Source organism: Gallinula chloropus, assembly GCF_964237585.1.
Source record: "Gallinula chloropus genome assembly, chromosome: 29".
NCBI lineage: Eukaryota > Metazoa > Chordata > Aves > Gruiformes > Rallidae > Gallinula > Gallinula chloropus.
In genome coordinates this window covers 2,972,952-2,993,496 of record NC_140114.1, presented here as the reverse complement: position 1 = coordinate 2,993,496, position 20,545 = coordinate 2,972,952, and the positions used below count along the sequence as shown (strand labels likewise).

The 20,545-nt window shown below is 51.2% G+C and overlaps 1 protein-coding gene across 1 annotated transcript; it reads right to left on the bottom strand.

Moving 5' to 3' along the window:
- Positions 1-7,774: 7,774 nt before the first annotated feature.
- LOC311202146 (olfactory receptor 14A16-like) lies at positions 7,775-19,605 on the bottom strand (the record flags this gene model as incomplete). The annotated part of the gene is made up of 2 exons (XM_084276692.1): positions 7,775-8,547; positions 19,458-19,605. 2 exons carry the CDS (start codon positions 19,603-19,605, stop codon positions 7,775-7,777), a joined length of 921 nt encoding a protein of 306 aa, XP_084132818.1.
- Between the last annotated feature and the right edge of the window lie 940 nt (positions 19,606-20,545).

The window sequence follows — 20,545 nt, the reverse complement described above, 5'->3', positions numbered from 1 at the left end:
GCTCCTCAGCAGCATTTTCCTTCCTCCACTCCCATGTCCCAGCTCTCCCTGTGGCTCCAGGGCTGCTGCCATGAGCCCTGCGGGAGTGGGCCAGGGCACGGTGTCCCTGCAAGGGTCAGGCCGCGGGAAGGCCTGCCATGGGGAATGCTGGGAGCTGCAGGCCTGGGGCAGGGGCTGCCGGGCGGCCGTGGTGCTCTGACCATCGTGTGTAGTGCCAACCTGACACCCCTGGGGAGTGGAGAACAGAGGGGAGCATTTTCTGGGCATTTTGGGGGGTTGTTTTTGTGAGATCTCTGGGATCCACATGAACTTGAATAAGCGGGTGGGGGATAGAAGCGTTTAAAGGGAAGCACCTGCTGACTGCCACCCCGAGGAGCAGCCGGGATCCACTTGCAGGCCTCTTTCCCACCACCCCGGAGAGAGCAAATCTGTCTGTATCTGCTGCAGACGTAACTCAGGGAGTCACACTGAAGCGCAGCACCTTTCCTAACCTCAGGTCTCACGTGGCAGCAGTCCTGCTGTGTAACACATCCTTCCACAGGCTCTTACAAAACAGAGAGGAGACGTGAAACCCACCCCACAATCACATCCTGCCCTTGCTTTATCTTCCCTGGAGCATCAGGACATCACCCTGCTGGGCGTTTTCCTATTAAAACCCTGAATAAGATATTTTTCACTTCCCATTTCCAACAAAAACAATGTTCTTTGTGCTTTTGCAATTGTGTACATGCTTTCTTTTCACCAACCCCAGGGAGCTGGTGGTCCCAGTAATGCCTTATTCCAGAGCCAAGTGCATGTTGCAGTTCAGTTACCTCACTTTGCCCTTGTGTCGCTTTTTGGTTTGTAAATTAGACACGTGTGTTTATAATGTAAATGAAACTTCAGGCTGAGGTCACGGGATGGAAGAAGTATTTATTTGTCTCACAGGTTGGAATGGAAGAGTATGCTCTTGGCAATAGCTGTCATGTGATGAATTTGGGGATGAGTATGTGACCAGGAGGGAGCATGGCCCGAGTTCTGCTCCTGCCTTGACAACAGACTGAGGTGTGATGTTGAGTAAATCAATTTTCTGCCAGAGTTTCCCTTCAGCAGTAGACAGAAATATTTCCTCCTGAGCTGGTTACGCACTGACCAACACTGACAACAGGAAGATCCATGAAGAGAAAGTGTTGGACTAAGTGGCAAACTGCTCTTTAATCTGCTCAGTGCTTTCTGGGTGTTCAAATGAGAAAGTAAAAACACTATGCAAAGATTTGCAAGTGTGTTGGCACAGAGAAAGGAAGCCCACCATCCCCTGGGGTTTGGAGCATTGTCCTTCAGGAGATTCGTGATGAAAGCTGGGGGCAGAAAGGGATTAGGAAGAGTCGGCATGAGTTTACCAACTGCCTGACCAACCTGCCTTCTATGCTAAAATTGCAAGTGACAGGAGATAGGACGAGGGGAAAGGGCACAAAGCTCTGCCAGGGCAGGTTCAGATTAGATGTTAGGAAAAATATTTCCACTGAAAGAGTTGTTGGGGCCTGGAACAGGCTGCCCAGGGAGGGGGTTGAGTCACCATCCCTGGATGTGTTTCAAAAAAGGGGAGAACAGGTACTTAGGAATATAGTTTAGCACAGGATGGGAATGGTTGGACTCGATGATCCTAAAAGTCTTTTGAACCTTGTGATTCTGTGATTCTGAGATGTCCTGATGCGGGTGGTGTCACTGCCCAGCTGGTCCAGTGGAAGAAAAGAGTAAGCTCTGCCATTGCCTTGAGTGTTTTCTCATCCCTCTGAAGCTCCTTTCAGTTATGTTCTCATGGACTGGCTCACAGAAGATATCACTTCACTTTAGGCCTTTGCCCAATAGTCCCAAGAATCAATACTGAAAGTGTTTCTGGGATTTGGATCATGTTTCTCTTTCTTTGGACACACCAGTTTACCCCTTCCAAATATGAGAACTTGTTGAGGGATTTTTTTTTTCTGAGGGGTTCTTTTCTGAGATTCATTGATTATTTTTCACCAGAAATGAAATTTCTCTCTCCCCCTTCCTGCCCTTGTCCCTTTCCCTTTCCTTTCCTTCTCTCCCTCTCTTTCTCCCTCTCTTCCTTTCCTCCACTCTTCTGATACTTTCTCTTTCTGTCAGCATAGTGCTTCCTCTGTGTTCTCTTCCTCTACCTTCTCCTCCTCTTTGCCCCACTGTTCCTTTTCCCGTCCAATTTCTTTTTCTGACTCAGCATCCTAGAAACCCTTTTTCTGAAGCAGTGGCATGTGTGATGACAGATCTTTTTCTATTCACATACACAGTGGGGCAAGACTGAGATTACACAGAGATTGTCAAGAAAAGCTTTATGGAGAAGGCATTGGAAGAAAGGACCAGTCACTGTCGTCTGAAGAGTCTCCACTGTCATCAGGTGGTGCCTCATTGGAGACTTCTTCAACAAGGTTGGAGGGGACGAATCCTCTGGTGCCGTCTGTCAGCTCGCCCACATACCACCCATCTTCATCCACATCTCCATAGATGTAAACATACTGTCCAGCAACAAGAGGAAGCTCCAGCTCAGGCCGCTGGTTGGGACCCTGGAAAGGGTCGTAGCTGTATTGAGCTATGAAGGCTCGAAGCTTGAACGGTTGTTTTCTCATGGGCTCCAGGAGGATGGACTCCTTGTCACGGGGAGCCTGGTGCTGCCTGGAATTGATACAGCTGGATCTTTCCAGCTGTTCCCATTTCTGGTACAGCTTCTGGTGTCCATTTTGCATGCCCAACAGGACATTCAGGGCAACCAAGCAGGCTTGAAAGCCCTGCAGGATTTTTCTGTATTGCCTGAGTAGCTCAGCCTCAGACCTCCACAAACGCCTGCCTTTCCTCGGGAGCAAGAACATTGTCCCCTTTGGCTCCTTCTGCAGCTGTGGGCTCCTTTCTGCCACTTCTCTCTCAGCTTCCAGTTTCCACTGGGCCTCTTCAGGCTGGGTGGGAACACAGATGTTTCCTTGGGTGGCAGAGTCTGGCTCCCCTGACACTGATGTGAGTTGTCCAAGCTCTCCCATTTCTCCATCCTGCTGCTGAGGAACCGGTGCCATGCAGAGTTCCTCAGCAGAGCTGTGGATGGGCCGTGGCACTGGAGTATTGCCCAGGTGATCCATGGTCTGCTCCAGGTGCCTGGACTTTTCAGCCAGCTTCATGGCAAGGGCAGCGACTTTAGCCCTTGTCTGCTGCAGCTTCTCTACCTCCTTGCCTGCTTCTGGAGAGCCATCCTTTCTCAGCTGGATAGTCTTCATCTCCATGTCACTCCCTTCCTTCTCCAGGTCTTGGAGAAGTCGCTGCAGGCAGCTCTTCTTCTCCAGTAGACGGCTGTGTATGCTGCCAGGCAGCACCAGGTCTTCCCCCTCTGGCACCTGGAGCTGAGCATCTGCCACAGCCTTGCCTGTTGTGAGGTGTGCAGGGTTCTGGCTTTCCAGCAGACTCTTCTGTGGTGCTGCCAGGGCCTGGGGCTCCTTTCTGCCAGAGGAGCAGGAGCTCTGCTTCTCCGCATCTCCCTGCTGCCCAGAAGGGTCCTCGGGCTGGGCCACGCCAGGGGAGGTGAGCAGCTCACCCTCGAAGCGCTGCAGGAAGAACAGGAAGAGTTCCCTCTCCAGCCGCAGCTGGTTCTGGAGGATGCGGATACGGGCGGGCTGGTTGCCATCCCTCTCCCACGGGAGCTGGCTGACGACATCCCGCAGCTTGCTGAGGGCCTCCCTCCTGCCCCTGATGGGCCTCACCATCTCCTCAGCCAGGGCCTGCTGCAGGTGGCGAGCCCGGCGAGTGGCAGTGCTGCACTCCTGCTGCAGCAGCGCCTGTGTCTGGCGGAGCTCAGCCTCCTTCCAGCGCTGCAGCTGGCGGGTCTCTGCCACCCGCTGCCGCTGGTCCAGCTCCTGCAGCTGGTGCTCCGACAGAACCCGTTGCTGCTCCCACTGGGACTCGAGCCGTTCCGCCAGCACCTGCGTGGCCTCCTACAGAAGGGATGGCTTCCACCACATGCCCTAGAGAACTTGACCAAGGCACCTCCTGGGTGCCAGTGGCTTTGCTGCCAGATGAAACCAGACCAAGCTGGCTGGAAGCGCCATTCTCTCCTCTTCACCTGGGATTTGTTGTGGGGTTTTGGGGAGGGGCGTGTTTGTTGTCACACGGGTACAAACCCTGCATGACTTGTGGCATATACCTTCTCTAGTCTCTCTCTAGAGCATAGGGATGCCTTCTCCTTGGAGCTGGGATACTGCTCTGGAGAGGTGAGGAGTAGGGCAGGTTGTCTTTGGAGTTGCTGGACCAGTTTCTCCACTGGTGAGGCAAGGGAAGGAGCAAGACTGTTTTCCTGTTGTTGGAGTCCGACTGCCAGTTCATTCCATGCTGGTGCTGCTTGGCTTTACAGTCTGTTCTTGACAGTGACTTGGTGTACAGACATGGTGGCTTTGTGCACCCTTACACCCCGTGGCTTGGGTCCATTGGGCTTCATCAGGATGGGTGGGAAACTGCGCCTTGTCCGGGTTGTAATAAAGCATCTCTGGCACAGCTCATTGTCTCAGGTACTGGATCGCTTTCTCCACGGCAAGCCATTGGATTGGCTGACGTAGAACATCTTCACCAAAGGGATGCCTTTCCCTCACACTTGAAGTGAGTCTCCTCCAAAAGCTGAAGAGATTTTGACTTTTTCCCAGTTGCCTTGTCAGTTCCTCCTTCCTTATCCAGGGATCCCAGCTGCTTGGCCTCCCTGTCGGATGATTCCAGGCTACTGGCCTCCATATCCCAGCATCGGAGCAGCCAAGTGGGAATGTCCTCACCTGAAAGGTGGAAGGAATCCTCTCAAATACTGATTCAATGAAATGCAGTAATGCTGAGTAGATTCATAGAGATGTAGCTTAGGAGACAATTAATTAATATCACTTTAATAGAAGAAAAATTTGTGTGTTTTGAGAATAGATCTGGTTTGGATGTTAGTAGAATATGGCTGTAGCTGTGTGAACTCTTTTGTGAGAGCAGCTACAGAATTTAACCCAAACAGTGTATCAGTCTTGAAGATAAAGGAGTGAAGACAGGGGAGTCATAAATGAGACCAACGACCAATTATCAGCTATAAAGGGTTATTAATGAGGTTGTGCAGGAATGAGTTTTAGAAACTATGGAGGAAACCGTAAAGAACATGTGCTGAGAGAGAGGAAGACATCCAGCCTTCACCCCTGAAGACCACCAGAAGACCCCCTAAGTGTCCCCGAGTGTGCTCTATCTGGGAGGAGTGAATGTGAATGACTTCCTGGAAACAATTTGCGTGACCCTGTCTTTTCTTAGAAATTTGAATGAATTCAGCCCTCGGCTGACCCTCAGCTCCTCGGGCAAGGGGCTGGGGGCATGTTGATGGCCAGCGCCGGCTCCTCTTGGTCTGCCAGGCAACACCAGGAGATGACGTTGCCCACGAGGTGGCAAGTGGTTGGCTGCCCCTTTGCACTGTCACCCCTCGACACTGTGATGTCATCACACGTCACACTCACCCCTACTACAGATCGGGGCATCGTGGCCGTGGGGCTGCCAGAAGCCCAAGACCAGCCGTGGCAGCAGGAGCCATGGCCAGGTACTGCCGCAGCCGCAGCCGCAGCCACAGCCGGAGCCGGAGCAGACGACGGCAGAGACCCCGCTCCAGGCGCTCCGGGCAGACACACGGCCGGAGAAGGCGGAGGCAGCCAGCTGCCAGCCGCAGGCGGCAACGCCGAGGTAGGCGATGGAAACGGGGGCCTGTTCCCAGGCGCCGTGGGACGTCCTGGGGCTGTGGGCAGTGGGCGATGGAAGGGCGGCCGCGCAGCAGGGAGCGGGGCAGGGGACTCACAGACTCCCTCTTCCCCAGGTGGCCGCTCTGTCCTACGCCGCCGCACCCGCAAGCAGAGGATGAGGCGGCGGCGCAGGAGGAGGGCACCGTAAGCGCAGCGTCCGCACCCTCCCGCGCAGGACCCTTCCAGCCGTCGATGGACCTGTGCCGGGGAGGCGGCAGGCGGTCCCCAGGAAGCGGGGGCTGCCTGCCCCAGGACAGCACAGCCTGCCAATAAACTAAACATGGCTCCTCTATCGCTGGGTCTGATCTGGGGGCTGGCAGCCGTGGGCTGCGCTGGGGCTGAGGGGCCTGGGCTGCTCTGAGCTGCGCTCTCAGGGAGGAGGGGAGAAGCTTTGTGGGGAGGGGTCTTTGGGAGAAACCTGCTGCACCAAGCTCTGGCCCGGGGTCAGGAGGGGAGGACAAGGACCAACGTGGTGTCCCCACGATGACCACAATAATGGTAATGGTGTCAGGGTGTGAGCTCCAGGCTGCTGGGGCCTTGAGAGTGGCCACAGGGGGCTTCTGGCTCAGCTCCCACTCTGCCTTAGGCCTGGCCCAGGAGCCTTGGGCCAGGCTTAGACCTCACCTGTGCTTCATGGGGTAAGGCTGGGCGCAGCGGCTGCGTGTAGTGGGCCTGGGATCAGGCCCATAGTGTCGGGGCACCCCCATGGGAGGCAGAGACGGGCCCTACATGTGCAGGCTGACAGCAGAGCCCAAGTCTGGCATGTCGGGGCCTTGAAATCCAGCTCATGGGGCCAGTCCTGGGGCTTAGAAGAGAGACTGGAGTCCAGTATGTCGGGGCTTCAAGCTGGACTTGGGGCTCAGAGCCTGTCGTAGCTTTGTGGAGCTGGGTACTGGTAAAGAAGAGGGGGGCTGCAGGGGTGGCTGCTGCAAGGAACAGCCAGAAGCTCTCTGCAGGTCCCACAGAGCAAACAACAGCTGCCTCAAGGCCAGTGTCCTGGTTAAGGCCAGTCCAGAGTTAACCTCCCCAAGCAGCCAGCACTGGTGAGCTGAGTTAGCCTGGGCTAACTCATAACTGGCGAGTCAGGGAGTGATTGGTAGAACCCGCTGAGTGTAATTGGCCATTATTGTTCTACATTCACGGTGATTCTTGTCAGTACATTGTTCTTATCTAAACCACAGGGGCTCTGTCTGTCTCTGCTGTGGGAGTGAGCAAGTGGTGTGTGGTGCTCAGCCACTGTCTGGAGCTGAACCACGACAAGAGGCCTGGGAGTCAGCACTTGGCATTGCTGCTTTATCAGACCAAGCCAGGGTGTCCTCAGCATCAGGGTTGCCTGCGCTTTGCCCATGTTTGTCCTCATGGTCTCAAGTTGTCTGCTCTAATGAGCCCATGGGGAGCAGACAGATTTCTCTGACAACAAACAGCAGTTCAACATGACCCTTTTTAATAAACATGGAATCTCTCTCCTCATCTGCCTGCTACGGCCAAGCAGCATGTGAAGGGGGTCAGCTTTGAGAGGAAGTTCTTTCCAAGAACAGTCCTTGATGGACCAAAGAGCAAGCAGAGGTGGAAAACAGTGATCAAAGTGAAGTGCATATGTCCAACTAGTCTGCTGAAAAGATGTCCTTAGGCCTGGCTGTGTCATCAGGAGATGTGGAACATGAAAGAGACAGAATGGCAGTAATGAAGGTATAGGGGAAGGTGAGAATTTCTTATACCTGCATTGGTAAATTGTATATAAATGTGTGAAATAATTGTGGCCCTTTGCAAGCAAACAAGAAGCAAAGAGAGCACAGCTCATCATTACACAGTGTCTCGGTACAAGAAGACATGGAGATATGTCCTAAGGAGTGGTAGGAATGTGGCCCATGTTAATAGAGCTTAGACAAAACAGACTGAAAAGAAAATAAAACAACTCAAAACCTACTAAATCCAAACTGGTCCTAACGAGAATTACATGGCCAGTGATATACAGATGAGGATAAGCAGCATATTGCTGCTTAGAAACATCCAGTCATCAGTTTCCACATGGCATCCTTGAGCTCCTGGTTCCTCATACTGTAGATGAGGGGGTTCACTGCTGGTGGAACCACCGAGTAAAGAAAAGATGCTACCAGGTCCAGAAATAGGGAGGAGATGGAGGGGGGCTTCAGGTAGGCAAAGAAGGCAGTGCTGAGAAACAGGGAGACCACAGCCAGGTGAGGGAGGCAGGTGGAAAAGGCTTTGTGCCGTCCCTGCTGCGAGGGGATCCTCAGCACAGCCCTGAAGATCTGCACATAGGACAACACAAAACACCCAAAACCTAAACAGATACCAAGCACAATGAGTCCAGTTTCCCTGAGATAGGCATCTGAGCAGGACAGCTTGAGGATCTGGGGGATTTCACAGAAGAACTGGTCAAGGGCATTGCCATGGCAGAGGGGCAGTGAAAATGTATTGGCTGTGTGCAGCACAGCACTGAGAAACCCACTGCCCCAGGCAGCTGCTGCCATGTGGACACAAGCTCTGCTGCACAGGAGGGTCCCGTAGTGCAGGGGGTGGCAGATGGCAACGTAGCGGTCATAGGCCATGACAGTGAGCAGACAGTACTCTGCAACAATCAAAAATGAAAAGAAAAAGATTTGAGCCACACATCCTGTGTAGGAAATGGCCCTGGTGTCCCACAAGGAATTGGCCATGGCTTTGGGAACAGTGGTGGAGACGAAGCCAAGGTCAAGAACAGCAAGGTTGAGGAGGAAGAAGTACAAGGGGGTGTGGAGGTGGTGGTCACAGGCTATGGTGAGGATGATGAGGCCATTGCCCAGGAGAGCAGTGTCGCCGTTCACGGCGAGGCGACCTGGTTCAGTAACGGCACGGCAGCCACCCTCTGGCCACTCGGGCCATCAGCACGCAGACACCAATGTGGTGGACGGCAAATGGCGTTTAATGGTCGTTACAACAGCCTTATATAACTTACATTCATGACATCACTTCCCCCGCTTACATCATAGGCTTAACACTATTGACTACCTGAGAAAGTCCTGAAAAGGTCCTGGAAGGGTCCTAGAAGGGTCCTAAAAGGATCCTAGCTTTCTGTACAGCACGACATCTTCCGACCGCCAGACCCTAACTACCTACATCTCCCCCACCTTTATGCTTACTTCATCTACTGAAAGTGCAAAGTGGCTTACAACACTGATAGCTTATAGTAATGATAGCTTATAACACTGATAGCTTGTAATACTGATAGTACAAGGCACACTAGGTAAAGGATAGAGGTAATTTGGATAGTAGTTTGTACTAAGGACAACTACAAGATAGTAAAGATAGTACTTATAAGTTGCAGTCTTAAAGCATCTGTTGGTTGTCTAGAAAGAAAATGTTAACCTTCTCTAACCAACTCTTGACAAATGATGTGAGCTTGTTGAGTATACAGGGTCCGAAAATTAATGCTATTATGACCATTTTGATAGGCCCTATTAGAGTAGCTATTAGGGTGGTCAGACACAGTGAATAATTAAACCACGATTCCAAACATTGTGATGGATGATGAACAAAAGGCTGATGTACTGAATGCCTTTTTTACCTCAATCTTTAGTGGCAAGACCAGTTGTCTCTCCATTCCCAGACCCCAGAGTGGAACGATGGGGACAGGAAGTAGACTGAATCCCCACTAAGACCTGCAAAGGTCAATGGATCTGGATGGGACACACCCAAAAGCACTGAGGGAGCTGGCAGAAGTGCTCCCCAAGGCACTTTCCCTTATTTACCAGCAGTCCTGGCTGACCAGGGTGGTGCTGCCTGACTGGAAGCTGGCACATGTGACACCCATCTACAAGAAGGGACAGAAGGAAGAACTGATAAACTACAGGCCTGTCAGCCTGACCTCAGTGCTGGGGAAGGGGATGGAACTAATCATCTTGAGTACCAGCATGCAGCACATGCAGCACACTCAGGTGATCAGGCCTGGTTAGCATGGGTTTAGTATGTGCTTGAGGAAGCTGATCTCCTTCCATGACAAGGTGACCTGCTTAGTGGAGGAGGGGAAGGCTGTGGATGTGATCTACCTGGACTTCAGTGAACCCTTCATCACAGCATCCTGCTGGAGAAACTCGGCGCTCATGGATTCGATGGGGATACTCTGTGCTGGGTTAGAAACTGGCTGAAGGCCGGGCCCAAAGAGTTGTGGTGAACGGAGTTGAGATGAGAGGAAATGGTTTCAAATTGCTCCAGGGGAGATTTATTTCTCATATCATAGTTCTCATATCATGTTTCTCATTCATCCCATTCCTCATGCAGTATCCCCAGGCCTTGTGTGACCCTGACACTATGGAATGATGAGCTGTGCTCTCATGTCTGCCTGCAAAGAGCAACAATTTTTCCTTTATTATTTTTTTAATTTATGAACAATTTACAAGCACATCTTCATCAGCTGAACCACTTGACTCCTTGAATCACTTCACAACTTGGGAATTTACAGGAAGTGTCATACTCATCTTGCCCTATATCTGCATTACCCCGTCTTTCTCTTCACCTCCCTCATCACTGAGGTGTTTCCACCTCTCCTGGTGATATGGCCATGCCCAAGGACACCTTCTCCAGACTACTCTGATGTGTGCACTTCACTTTGCTCAAAGTTTTCCACCTCCACTTGCTCATTGGTCATTCAGATGCTGATAAACTTTGAGCTTCAGAGAGTTGGAAAACATCTCATCTTTCAGAAGTCCAATGAACTGTTCTGTCAGAAGTTCAGGGTGTTGATAAGTGACCTTTCTATGTATCTGATTGAAACTGTTCTGGGAGAGAATCTCCTCTGAAAGCTGACGCCCTTCACACGCTGCTTGGCCATAGCAGGCAGCTGAGGAGAGAGATTTCATGGTTATTAAACTGGATCATGTTGAACTGCTGTTTGTTGTCAGAGAAATCTGACTGTGCCTGTGAGGAAAAGTGCTGGGAGTCCCAGGAGGCCAGTGAGGGAACTGCTGGTCTTGGGCAAGAGCAAGGTTCTCCATGCAGGGTTGGATCTCAAGAGACTGCTTTTCCTGCCTGTCCAGATCTCTGTAGGAGACCCATATCCATCACAGAATGCTGCTGTCACTTCTTCTATCAACTGAGCCATGGCAGAAAATACCTGTGACTGGAAAAAGGTCCTCCATGGGAAATTCCTTTGACATCTTCATCACTAAGGACCCAACTAAAATCCAAGTAGTTGTAGAAGTTTTGAGTTTTTTAAATGAAAGTGACTAGAAGAGACAAAGGCCTTTCTTGATGTTAACAAGCCCCATGGCATCTTACATTCAAATTACATCAGATACGAAGTGGAGAATGATGAAACCTCTCCAGAAGTTTGAGTCAGGAGTAATGCCCAAAGTACCTTGAAGCACTAACAGGCCCCACTGGGAGCCATTCCTGACAAAGCCCTCCCAGGGGCTCGTTAGAGCAGACAACTGGAGGCCATGAGGACAAACACAGGCAAAGCGCGGGCAGCTCTGATGCTGAGGACACCCTGGCTTGGTCTGATGAAGCAGCAATGCCAAGTGCTGACCCCCAGCCCTGGGCAGGGAGATCCTGACCCTCACCTGTGTTGGATGGTTCTTCCTTTATGATGTGGGGAGTGTGATACCAAGGGAAGGAGAGTGGTAGGACACATGGTGGCCTCCCCTGGGGTGGGTGCAAGAATGCAAGGATGCTCCATGGCTGTGAGGACAATGTGGCACCTCTGATGCCTCTGTGGCAGGCACCTCAGCCATAGCAAAGGGAGCAAAGATCTCGTTTCTATCAGACCCATGCAGCCTGGCTGGCACCCTTGGCCATCTGCACCACAACCCATGACACACTGCCCCACACCTGTGTCTGTTTCCCTGTAGGCTGCAGGCCCTTCCCTACCATTTTCCCACCCGACAATATCCCTGCATATAGTAGTTTCTCACCCACCAGACGAGCTGTTCCCACAAGCACAAAGCCACCAGCTCATCCACACTTCCTCCCAGTGACTTCTTGCACCAGAGCATTGCCCTCAGAATGACATTTCTTTATCCTCACGTCCACTCTGACCCTCAGAGCCACAGTTTCATGTGGCCTTCCTTTCTTATGTTCTTTCCCTGTAGCACAAAGAGGGCTTCCCCCAGCCTCCCCTTCCCCAGGCTAAAGAAGCCCGGGTCTCTCAGCCTCTCCACACAAGACCCCTAACTGTATCTTGGCAGACTTTCTCTGACCACATACGTGTTCCTCCTCATTCCTCCAGCCTGGGGAGACCCACACTGGGACTGACTGCTCCAGAGGTGGCCTCACCAGTGCTGAGTCCAGATGGACCAGAAGGGCCCTTGTCTGAGCAGCCCTATGTGCTCATGGCCAGATTCCTATTCAGCACCTCTGGCTGCTATGGCAGCCCCTGCAATGCCCAAATTCTTCTCCTTGTGGCTGGTTCTCCACTCATCATGTCTGAGCTGCCTTGATGTGTGGGTGTTGTGCTGGAACCTTTTGTCATGGTTTCAACCCAGCCAAGAGCCCAGCACCACGCAGCCGCTCTCTCTCTCTAAGAGGATGTGTGTGTAGGGGGGATTGTGGGCAGGGGGAAGAAGGGAGGGTAAAGGAAACCACAAACCCCAAACCTTGCAGGTTGGGATACGGACAGTTTACTGGGACAGCAGAGAGACACAAACTGTTGACGTACAATGCAGTTTCTCACCAAATTGCACAGCTCTGGCCATACATCTCAGAGCTGTCCTGAAGCTGCTCAGTCCCCAAAAATACACATCCTGGATCTGCAGGATCCTATCCTCACCAGCTTCTGTCCTTACCTGAGCATGACATAATTGGATGGAATACACTCTTTGGCCAGGTCGGGTCACCTGACCTTTGTTTGTCCCCTCCCACCTCCCTGGGCAGCCCCCACCTTCTCCTTTGCAGGGAGCATGAACAACTGAAAAGTCATAGAATCACAGAATCACAGAATCATAGGGGTTGGAAGGGACCTCGAGAGATCATCGGGTCCAACCCCCAAAGTCCTTGATTGCTTGGCAACAACCAAACCATCCCTGTGTTATCAGCACTGCTCTCATCTGAACTCCCAAACACGGCATTCCACCGTCTGTAAGAAGAACAAACAACTCTATCCTAGCCAAAACTAGGCCACCCTTGTAGACAACAAGTGCAACACAACAGTGGGCTCACTCCTGTAGTCAGGATAATCCCCTCGGTCAGGTATGGTCAGCTGAGCCTGTTCTGTCCCCTCCCAGGCAATTGTGCACTCCCAGTTGACTCATTTCTGGAGCAGAATTAGAAAAAAGCCCTTGATGCTGTTTCAGCTCTGCTCAGCAAAGAGCAAACACATTCATTTAGACTTACAAATACAAACCACAAAATATGGGGGCCACCAACATGAAAATTACAGGTCAGGAGGAGGAGATCTCTTCTGTTGGGAAATCTTCTTGATGTTCCTGTTCCTCAACTCCCAGAGTTGCTCAAGGCCTCGTTGAAAGGAAGCTCCATTTTGTGTGCAGTTAATCTGTGCTTACCGATGGCTCTCCAACGTTTGGTGCCTCTGATAAAATGACAGCACTGGGTGTTAAAGAACATGAGAAATTAAAAAATAAAACCAAGAGATGCTTTCTAAATGACATAAGAGTGGGCCACTGGTAGAAGCCTCATGTTCTCGCAGCCTGCTCCTCTTTGTCTTGGAACAGAACCACAGTTGCAGGTGCCAGAGGGTCAATATTGGAGGGTTCAACCTCTCCAGAAGGCTTCTGGAAGACAGTGATGATATTAATAGAATCACACAGCCACGGACTACCAGGTAGGAAGGAAACTGAAGGATCATCTGATCCAATAATTTTTGGCAAGCGCTCAGTCTCCAGAAAAGCACCACACACACCAGCTGGCCCTGCACCCCATCTCACTGAATCTTATAAACCTCTGATGTTGGGGAATCCATCACTTCCCATGGGAGATTATGCCAAAGGCTGCTTGTTCTCAGGGTAAAAGATTTTCCCTGTGTCCTGTGGGAATGTCTCCAGGAGGAACTTGCACCCATTATTGCTCAGCTATTTCTTGTGAGTCCTTCAAAAAACAGGAGTCTCTCCCTTCTTTGTAGACAGCCTGTAAGTACTGGGACCTATTGATGAGGTGTCCTTGTTTTCTGAAGGCTGAAGAAAAGCAGCTCCCTCAGCCTTTCCTCAGATGCCAGGCTGCCCAGGCCTTGGGCCATCTTTGTGGCCCTTCTCTGGACCTTCTCCAGCCTGGCCATAACTTCACCCAGTACTCCAGGCATGGCCTGTCAAGTGCTGAGTAGAGTGGGACAGTGACTTCTTTATGTCTGCAGGTGATCCCCATGCTGATGCACCTGGGAGTCGTTTGCCTCAGCATTTCTCTGTTTATTCCTAGTGAGCTGCTTGTTCACAAGAACCCCCATGTACCTTTCCACAGAGCTCTTCTCCAGCCAGGTGGATCCCAGTCGGTGCTGCACTCCTGGATTATACTTTCCCAGCTCCTACACCCCACACTTCACCTTACCCATTCTTTATTCCATGTCTTCCCACGGGGTGGCAGCCCCTTCCCCAGTGTCTGTATCCCCACTGAGTTCAGTGTAACCCACAAACTTCATCCGGGTTAACTTCATTTGGGTCAAACTTCACGAACCTTCTTCCAGTGCACGACAGCAGGGCAGGAATGTGACTGCCTCACAACTCTTTTGTATATTTGGAGTTGTTCTTGGTACTACTACTTGTGGGGAGAAGTTTACTGAGATTTAACAAGGGCAAGTGTAGGGTCTGGCATCGGGGGAAGAACAACCCATGTACCAGTATAGGTTGGGGACTGGCCTGCTGGAGAGCAGGGTAGGTGAGAGGGACCTGGGGTCCTGGTGGACAACAGGGTGACCATGTGCCAGCAATGTCCCTCATGGCTAACAAGGTCAATGGCATCCTGGGTTGTGGTTAGTAGGTCAAAAGACATCCTTCTCCAGCTCTAGTCTGCCCTCACGACTCTTTGGTATCTGTGGGGTTGTTCTTGGCACTACTACGTGCAAGGAGAAGTAATAACAAGGGCAAGTGTAGGGTCTTGCATCTGGGGAAGAACACCCCCATCTACCAGTATAGGTTGGGGACTGGCCTGTTGGGGAGCAGCCGAGGTGAGAGGGACATGGGGGCAACATGACCATGAGCCACCAAGGTGCCCTCCCGGCTACGAGGGCCAGTGGCATCCTGGGGTGCCACTATGAGGGACCAGCAAGTGTGTGATTTGTAGGTCAAGAGAGGTCCTTTACCCCCTCTCCTATGCCCTGGAGAGACTGTACCTGGAATGTTGTGTCCAGTTCTGGGCCCCTCAGTTCAAGAAGGACCGAGAACTCCTTGAAGGAGTCCAGCACAGGGCCAGCAAGATGGTTAAGGGAGTAGAACATCTTCCTTACAAGGAAAGGCTGAGGGAGCTGGGCTTCTTTAGCTTGGAGAAGAAGAGAGGGAGGGGTGACCTTATTCATGTTTAGAAATACGTAAAGGGCGAGAGTCAGGAGGACAGAGCCAGGCTCTTCTCAGTGATGGCCAGAGAAAGGACAAGGGGCAACGGGTGCAAGCTGGAGCAGGGGAAGTTCCACGTGAATGTAAGGAGAAACTTACTCACTGTGAGGGTGATGGAGCCCTGGGACAGACTGCCCAGAGAGGTTGTGGAGTCTCCTTCTCTGGAGACATTCAAACCTGCCTGGATATGTTCCTGTGTGATTTAATCTAGGTGATCCTGCTCTGGAAGGGGAGGTTGGACTAGATGATCTTTTGAGGTCCCTTCCAACTCCTAACGTTCTGTGACTCTGTGGTCCTGTGATTCTTACCCAAGGGAACGATCCCAAAAGCTCCTGTTATCATTTTCAGGCTCTACCAGCGTCCACCATGAAAACTGGTACAGCTCCAAACAAAAGCTTTGAGTGCTGACAGATGTTCCTGGCCTGAAACCTCCCCAAGAGGCCACTAGAGGCTGCAGTAACCTTTGAGCTCAGGGCTTTCCTGGCCAAGGGAATGGTCCTAACTATGCCTGATGTCCGTATTTAAAACAAATAAAGGCCCAGCAATAGCTCCTAAAGAAGTGGTTTGAGGGTAGAAAGTTATGTTCCTGTCCTGAAACCACCCCAGGTAGCCCACTAGAACCCTCAGGAACCTTGGGACTGATGACTGTCCTTATGAAGATAAGTCCTAAGAGTGGCTGTTGTAATTTTCAGGCTCTACCAGCGTCCAAGTTCTGAACTGCTAAACATCCAGCAATAGCTCCCAAACAAAAAGTGATAGAGCTGAAAAAAGTTCCTTGGAATGAAACCTCCCCAGGTAGCCAACTAGCTACCCTAGTAACCTTGGGAATTGGGATTTGCTTGCTAGGAGAACAGTCCTAACAGTGCCTGATGTCATTTTCAGACTCTACCAGCATCCACATTTGACCCTGCTCAACATCCAGCAATAGCTCCCAAACAAGAGTTGTGAGGGCCTAGTAATCTTCCTGGCCTGAAACCTCCCCAGCTAGCCCACTAGCAGACCCAGTAGCCTTGGGGCTCACGTCTTTCAAAGACAACAGAATGGTCCTAATAGTGCCTGACAACATTTTCTAACTCTAACAGCATCCAGCTTCAAAACTGCTAAACCCCCAGCAATAAATATCCCCCACCTCCCACCCCTCACACCCCCCCCCCCCCCCCCCCCGAAAAATTAGCGGGCTGAAAGATGTTCCTGCCCTCAAACCCCAGTAGGTAGCCCGCCAGATTCTCCAGTAGCCTTGAGACTCAGGTCTGTCCTTACCAAGGTAACAGTCCTAACATTGTCTGACATTATTTTCAGGCTCTAACAGCCTCCTTCTTCAAAACTGCTAAATGTCCACTAATGGCTTACAAATGAAAGGCTCAAAGGATGACTGATGTTCCTGACCTGAAAGCTGCCTAGGTAGCCCACTAGGAGCCGCAGCACCCTTGGGGATCAGGGCTTTCCTTGCCTAAGTGAACGGTCGTAACAAGACCTGATGATATCTTCTGTCTCTAACAGCATCCACCTTCAGCAATGCTAAGCATCTAGCTATAGCTCCCAGTCAAAAGGTGCAAGGGCCTAAAGATCTTCTTCCTGGAAACCTCCCCAAGGAGCCCAAAAGATGCCCCAGTAATGTTGGGGCTTAGGGCTTTTGTAGACAATGGAATGGTGATAACAGTGCTAGACATCAGTTTTCAGCTCTACCAGCGTCTAGTTTTGAAACTGCTGAACATCCATCACTAGCTCCCAAACAAAAATTACGAGGGACTAGTAATCTTCCTGGCCTGAAGCCTCCCAGGGTAGGCCACTAGCAGGCCCAGTAACCTTAGGACCCAGTACTCTTGCAGCTCAGTGCTGTCATAGACAATAAAATCATCCTGACAGTGCCTGATGTCATTTTCAGGCTGTACTATTGACCAACTTTGACCTTGATAAACGTACAGCAACACATCCCAAACAGAAGGTGGGAGGGATGAAAGATGTTCCTGGCCTGAACCCTTCCCAAGTACTGCACTAGGAGCACCAGTAAGCTTGGACCTCAGGGCATTCCTAGCCACAAGAATGGTCCGAAAAACACCTGATGTCATTTTCGGGCTCTACCTTCATTGACCCTCGAACATCCTGAACATCCAGCAATAGTCCCAGGTTCTTTAACACCTAGTGCTGTCGTTTTTTGTTGGAGGCACCAGCAGTTGGAGAGCCATCTGCAAGCACACATGAACTGTGAACAAAGTGGAGCTTCCCTGCAAACAGACCTTGAGAAACTCTGGGATTTGATGAACAGAAACATTTCCATCAGAAGAGATCTTCTCCTGACATTATTTTGGCTGGGGTGGAATTAATTTGCATGTTGGTGGTTCTGTGGTCTGGAACTGTAAGGAAAAATGTCTAGGTTTTGATTGACTTTTCTCTCTATTCATTCCCACCTCCCCCCCCAAGCATAAACAAACTCTTAGTGAGAGGCCCTTTCATTACAAAACCTCAAGACATCTACAACTAATTGGATTATCGTTAGGTCCTTATTGATGAAGATTTCAAAGGAATTTCCCATGAAGGACCTTTTTCTAGTCACAGGTATTTTCTGCCATGGCTCAGTTGATAGAAGAAGTGACAGCAGCATTCTGTGATGGATATGGGTCTGCAAAGGAGATCTGGACAGGCAGGAAAAGCAGTCTCTTGGGACCCAACCCTGTCTGGAGAACCTTGCTCTTCCCCAAGACCAGCAGTTCCCTCACTGGCCTCCTGGGACTCCCAACACTTCTCCTCCCATCATCTCTGCTCACAGGCACAGTCAGATTTCTCTGACAATGAACAGCAGTTAAACATGATCCAGTTTAATAACCATGAAATCTCTCTCCTCAGCTGCTGCTACGGCCAAGCAGCGTGTGAAGGGGGGCAGCTTTCAGAGGAGATTCTCTAACAGGACAGTTTTATTCAGATACATAGAAAGGTCACTTATCAACACCCTGATCATCTGACAGAACAGTTCATTGGACTTCTTAAAGACGAGACGTTTTCCAACTCTCTGGAGCTCAAAGTATAAACCAGAGAGCTGAGCAGCATCTGAATGACCAAAGAGCATGTGGAGGTGGAAACCTGTTGAGAACTGCTGAAATTCATCTGACCTGCAGAAAAGAAGTCCTTAGGAATGGCTGTATGATCAGGAGATGTGGAAACACCTGAATGATGGAAATGAATGAGACAGACTGGCATTGATGCAGGTAGAGGGGAAGGTGAATATTTCTTCTGCTCCCATGTCTGATTCGAACAACACCACGAGAAACTGCATATGGAATGGGATGAACATGGGTGATGTTATTAAAGCTTAGACACACTGAGAGTAAAAAACCCCAACAACTAATAAACCTACTAGATACAGACTGATCCTAACATGAGTTACCATGGCCAGCAATGCACAGAAGATGAGCTGCTTAGAAACATCCAGTCCTCAGTTTCCACATGGCATTCTTGAGCTCCTGGTTCCTCATGCTGTAGATGAGGGGGTTCACTGCTGGTGGAAACATTGAGTAAAGAAATGACAATACCAGGTCCAGAAATAGGGAGGACATGGAGGGGGGCTTCAGGTTGGCAAACATGGCAGTGCTGAGAAACAGGGAGACCACAGCCAGGTGAGGGAGGCAGGTGGAAAAGGCTTTGTGCCGCCTCTGCTGCGAGGGGATCCTCAGCACAGCCCTGAAGATCTGCACATAGGACACCACAATGAACACAAAACACCCAAAACCGAAAAAGACACTGACCACGATGAGTCCAGTTTCCCTGAGGTAGGCATCTGAGCAGGAGAGCTTGAGGATCGGGGGGATTTCACAGAAGAACTGGTCAATGACATTGCCATGGCAGAGGGGGAGTGAAAATGTATTGGCTGTGTGCAGCACAGCATTGAGAAACCCACTGCCCCAGGCAGCTGCTGCCATGTGGACACAAGCTCTGCTGCACAGGAGGGTCCCGTAGTGCAGGGGGTGGCAGATGGCAACGTAGCGGTCATAGGCCATGACAGTGAGAAGAAAGTAATCTGTTGCAATCAAAAATTCAAAGAAGAAGTGTTGAGCCACACATCCTGTGTAGGAAATGGCCCTGGTGTCCCACAAGGAATTGGCCATGGATTTGGGAACAGTGGTGGAGATGTAGGCAAGATCAACAACAGAGAGGTTGAGGAGGAAGAAGTACATGGGGGTGTGGAGGTGGTGGTCACAGGCTATGGTGATGATGATGAGGCCATTGCCCAGGAGAGCAGCCAGGTAGATGCCCAGGAAGAGGCAGAAGTGCAGGAGCTGCAGCTCCCGTGTGTCTGCAAAGGGCAGGAGGAGGAACTGGCTGATGGAGCTGCTGCTGTTGGACATCTGCTGCTCTCAAGTGTGGAGACCTGTCCAAGGTGGAAAAGGCACAGTGAGAAGTTAGGGAACTCTTCTCTGAGGGAAACAGTTTCCAATTCACATTGAGTCTCTGTATTCAGGAAGAGATTTGGCACATCCCTTCTGGGATGTCTGCTTTGTGCTGGCTTGAGAGTGCCACTGCTGGGAGGAGGGTTGGCTGTGGGCTCATGAGAACTCAGTCCTGCCTGGCAGCAGTCAGTAAATAGAAGGATGGCCTGATCTCGGACTAAATCCCCTGTGGATAGCAATGAGCTTTTCAGCTCTGTCACTCCAATCTGACCTGAGGGCAGAGCAGAGCTTTGGAGCTTTGGTTTTCTCCTGCCTGTACCTGAGGAGTGTTTCTTCTGTCAGGACTCCCTGACATTGCTGCTGCAGTGCCAGTGAAACCTTCCCCTGAGTGCAGAGTGGGGAGAGCTGCTCTGTCCATCAGCCCTGCTCTCAGCTGCCCTGTGCTGGACGCTCTGTGGTCACACCCTGCTGTTCCCCACAGAAGAAACTGGACCCCACAGAGAGCTGAGGAATCCAGTTTCACAGGGCAGAGCTCCAAAGCCCTCCTGCGGTCTCATCCTACCCAAGGAGGATCTCAGCTCTCCACTCCCAGCCAGGGACACACAGGGCTCAGTGCAGCTGCCCACACACAGGTGATGAGTGGCATTGCCACGGCCTCTGTGCCGAGATGTCTCCTGCATGGGGCTGCTCTCTGGGGCACAGGAGTCCCTGGGAGAGCGGTGCCATTGTGGGAGGCAGCTGCAGCCCAGCAGGAGCTGCCTGGAAAACCTCAGTCCTACAGATGGGGGTCCTGAAGTGAGGGTCAGCTCAGTGCCAGCCCCACCAATGGACATGCTCAAAGCCCCAGGTAATGGTGGGACAAAGGCAGCAAGGACAGGGGGGGATACAGCAGGAAATC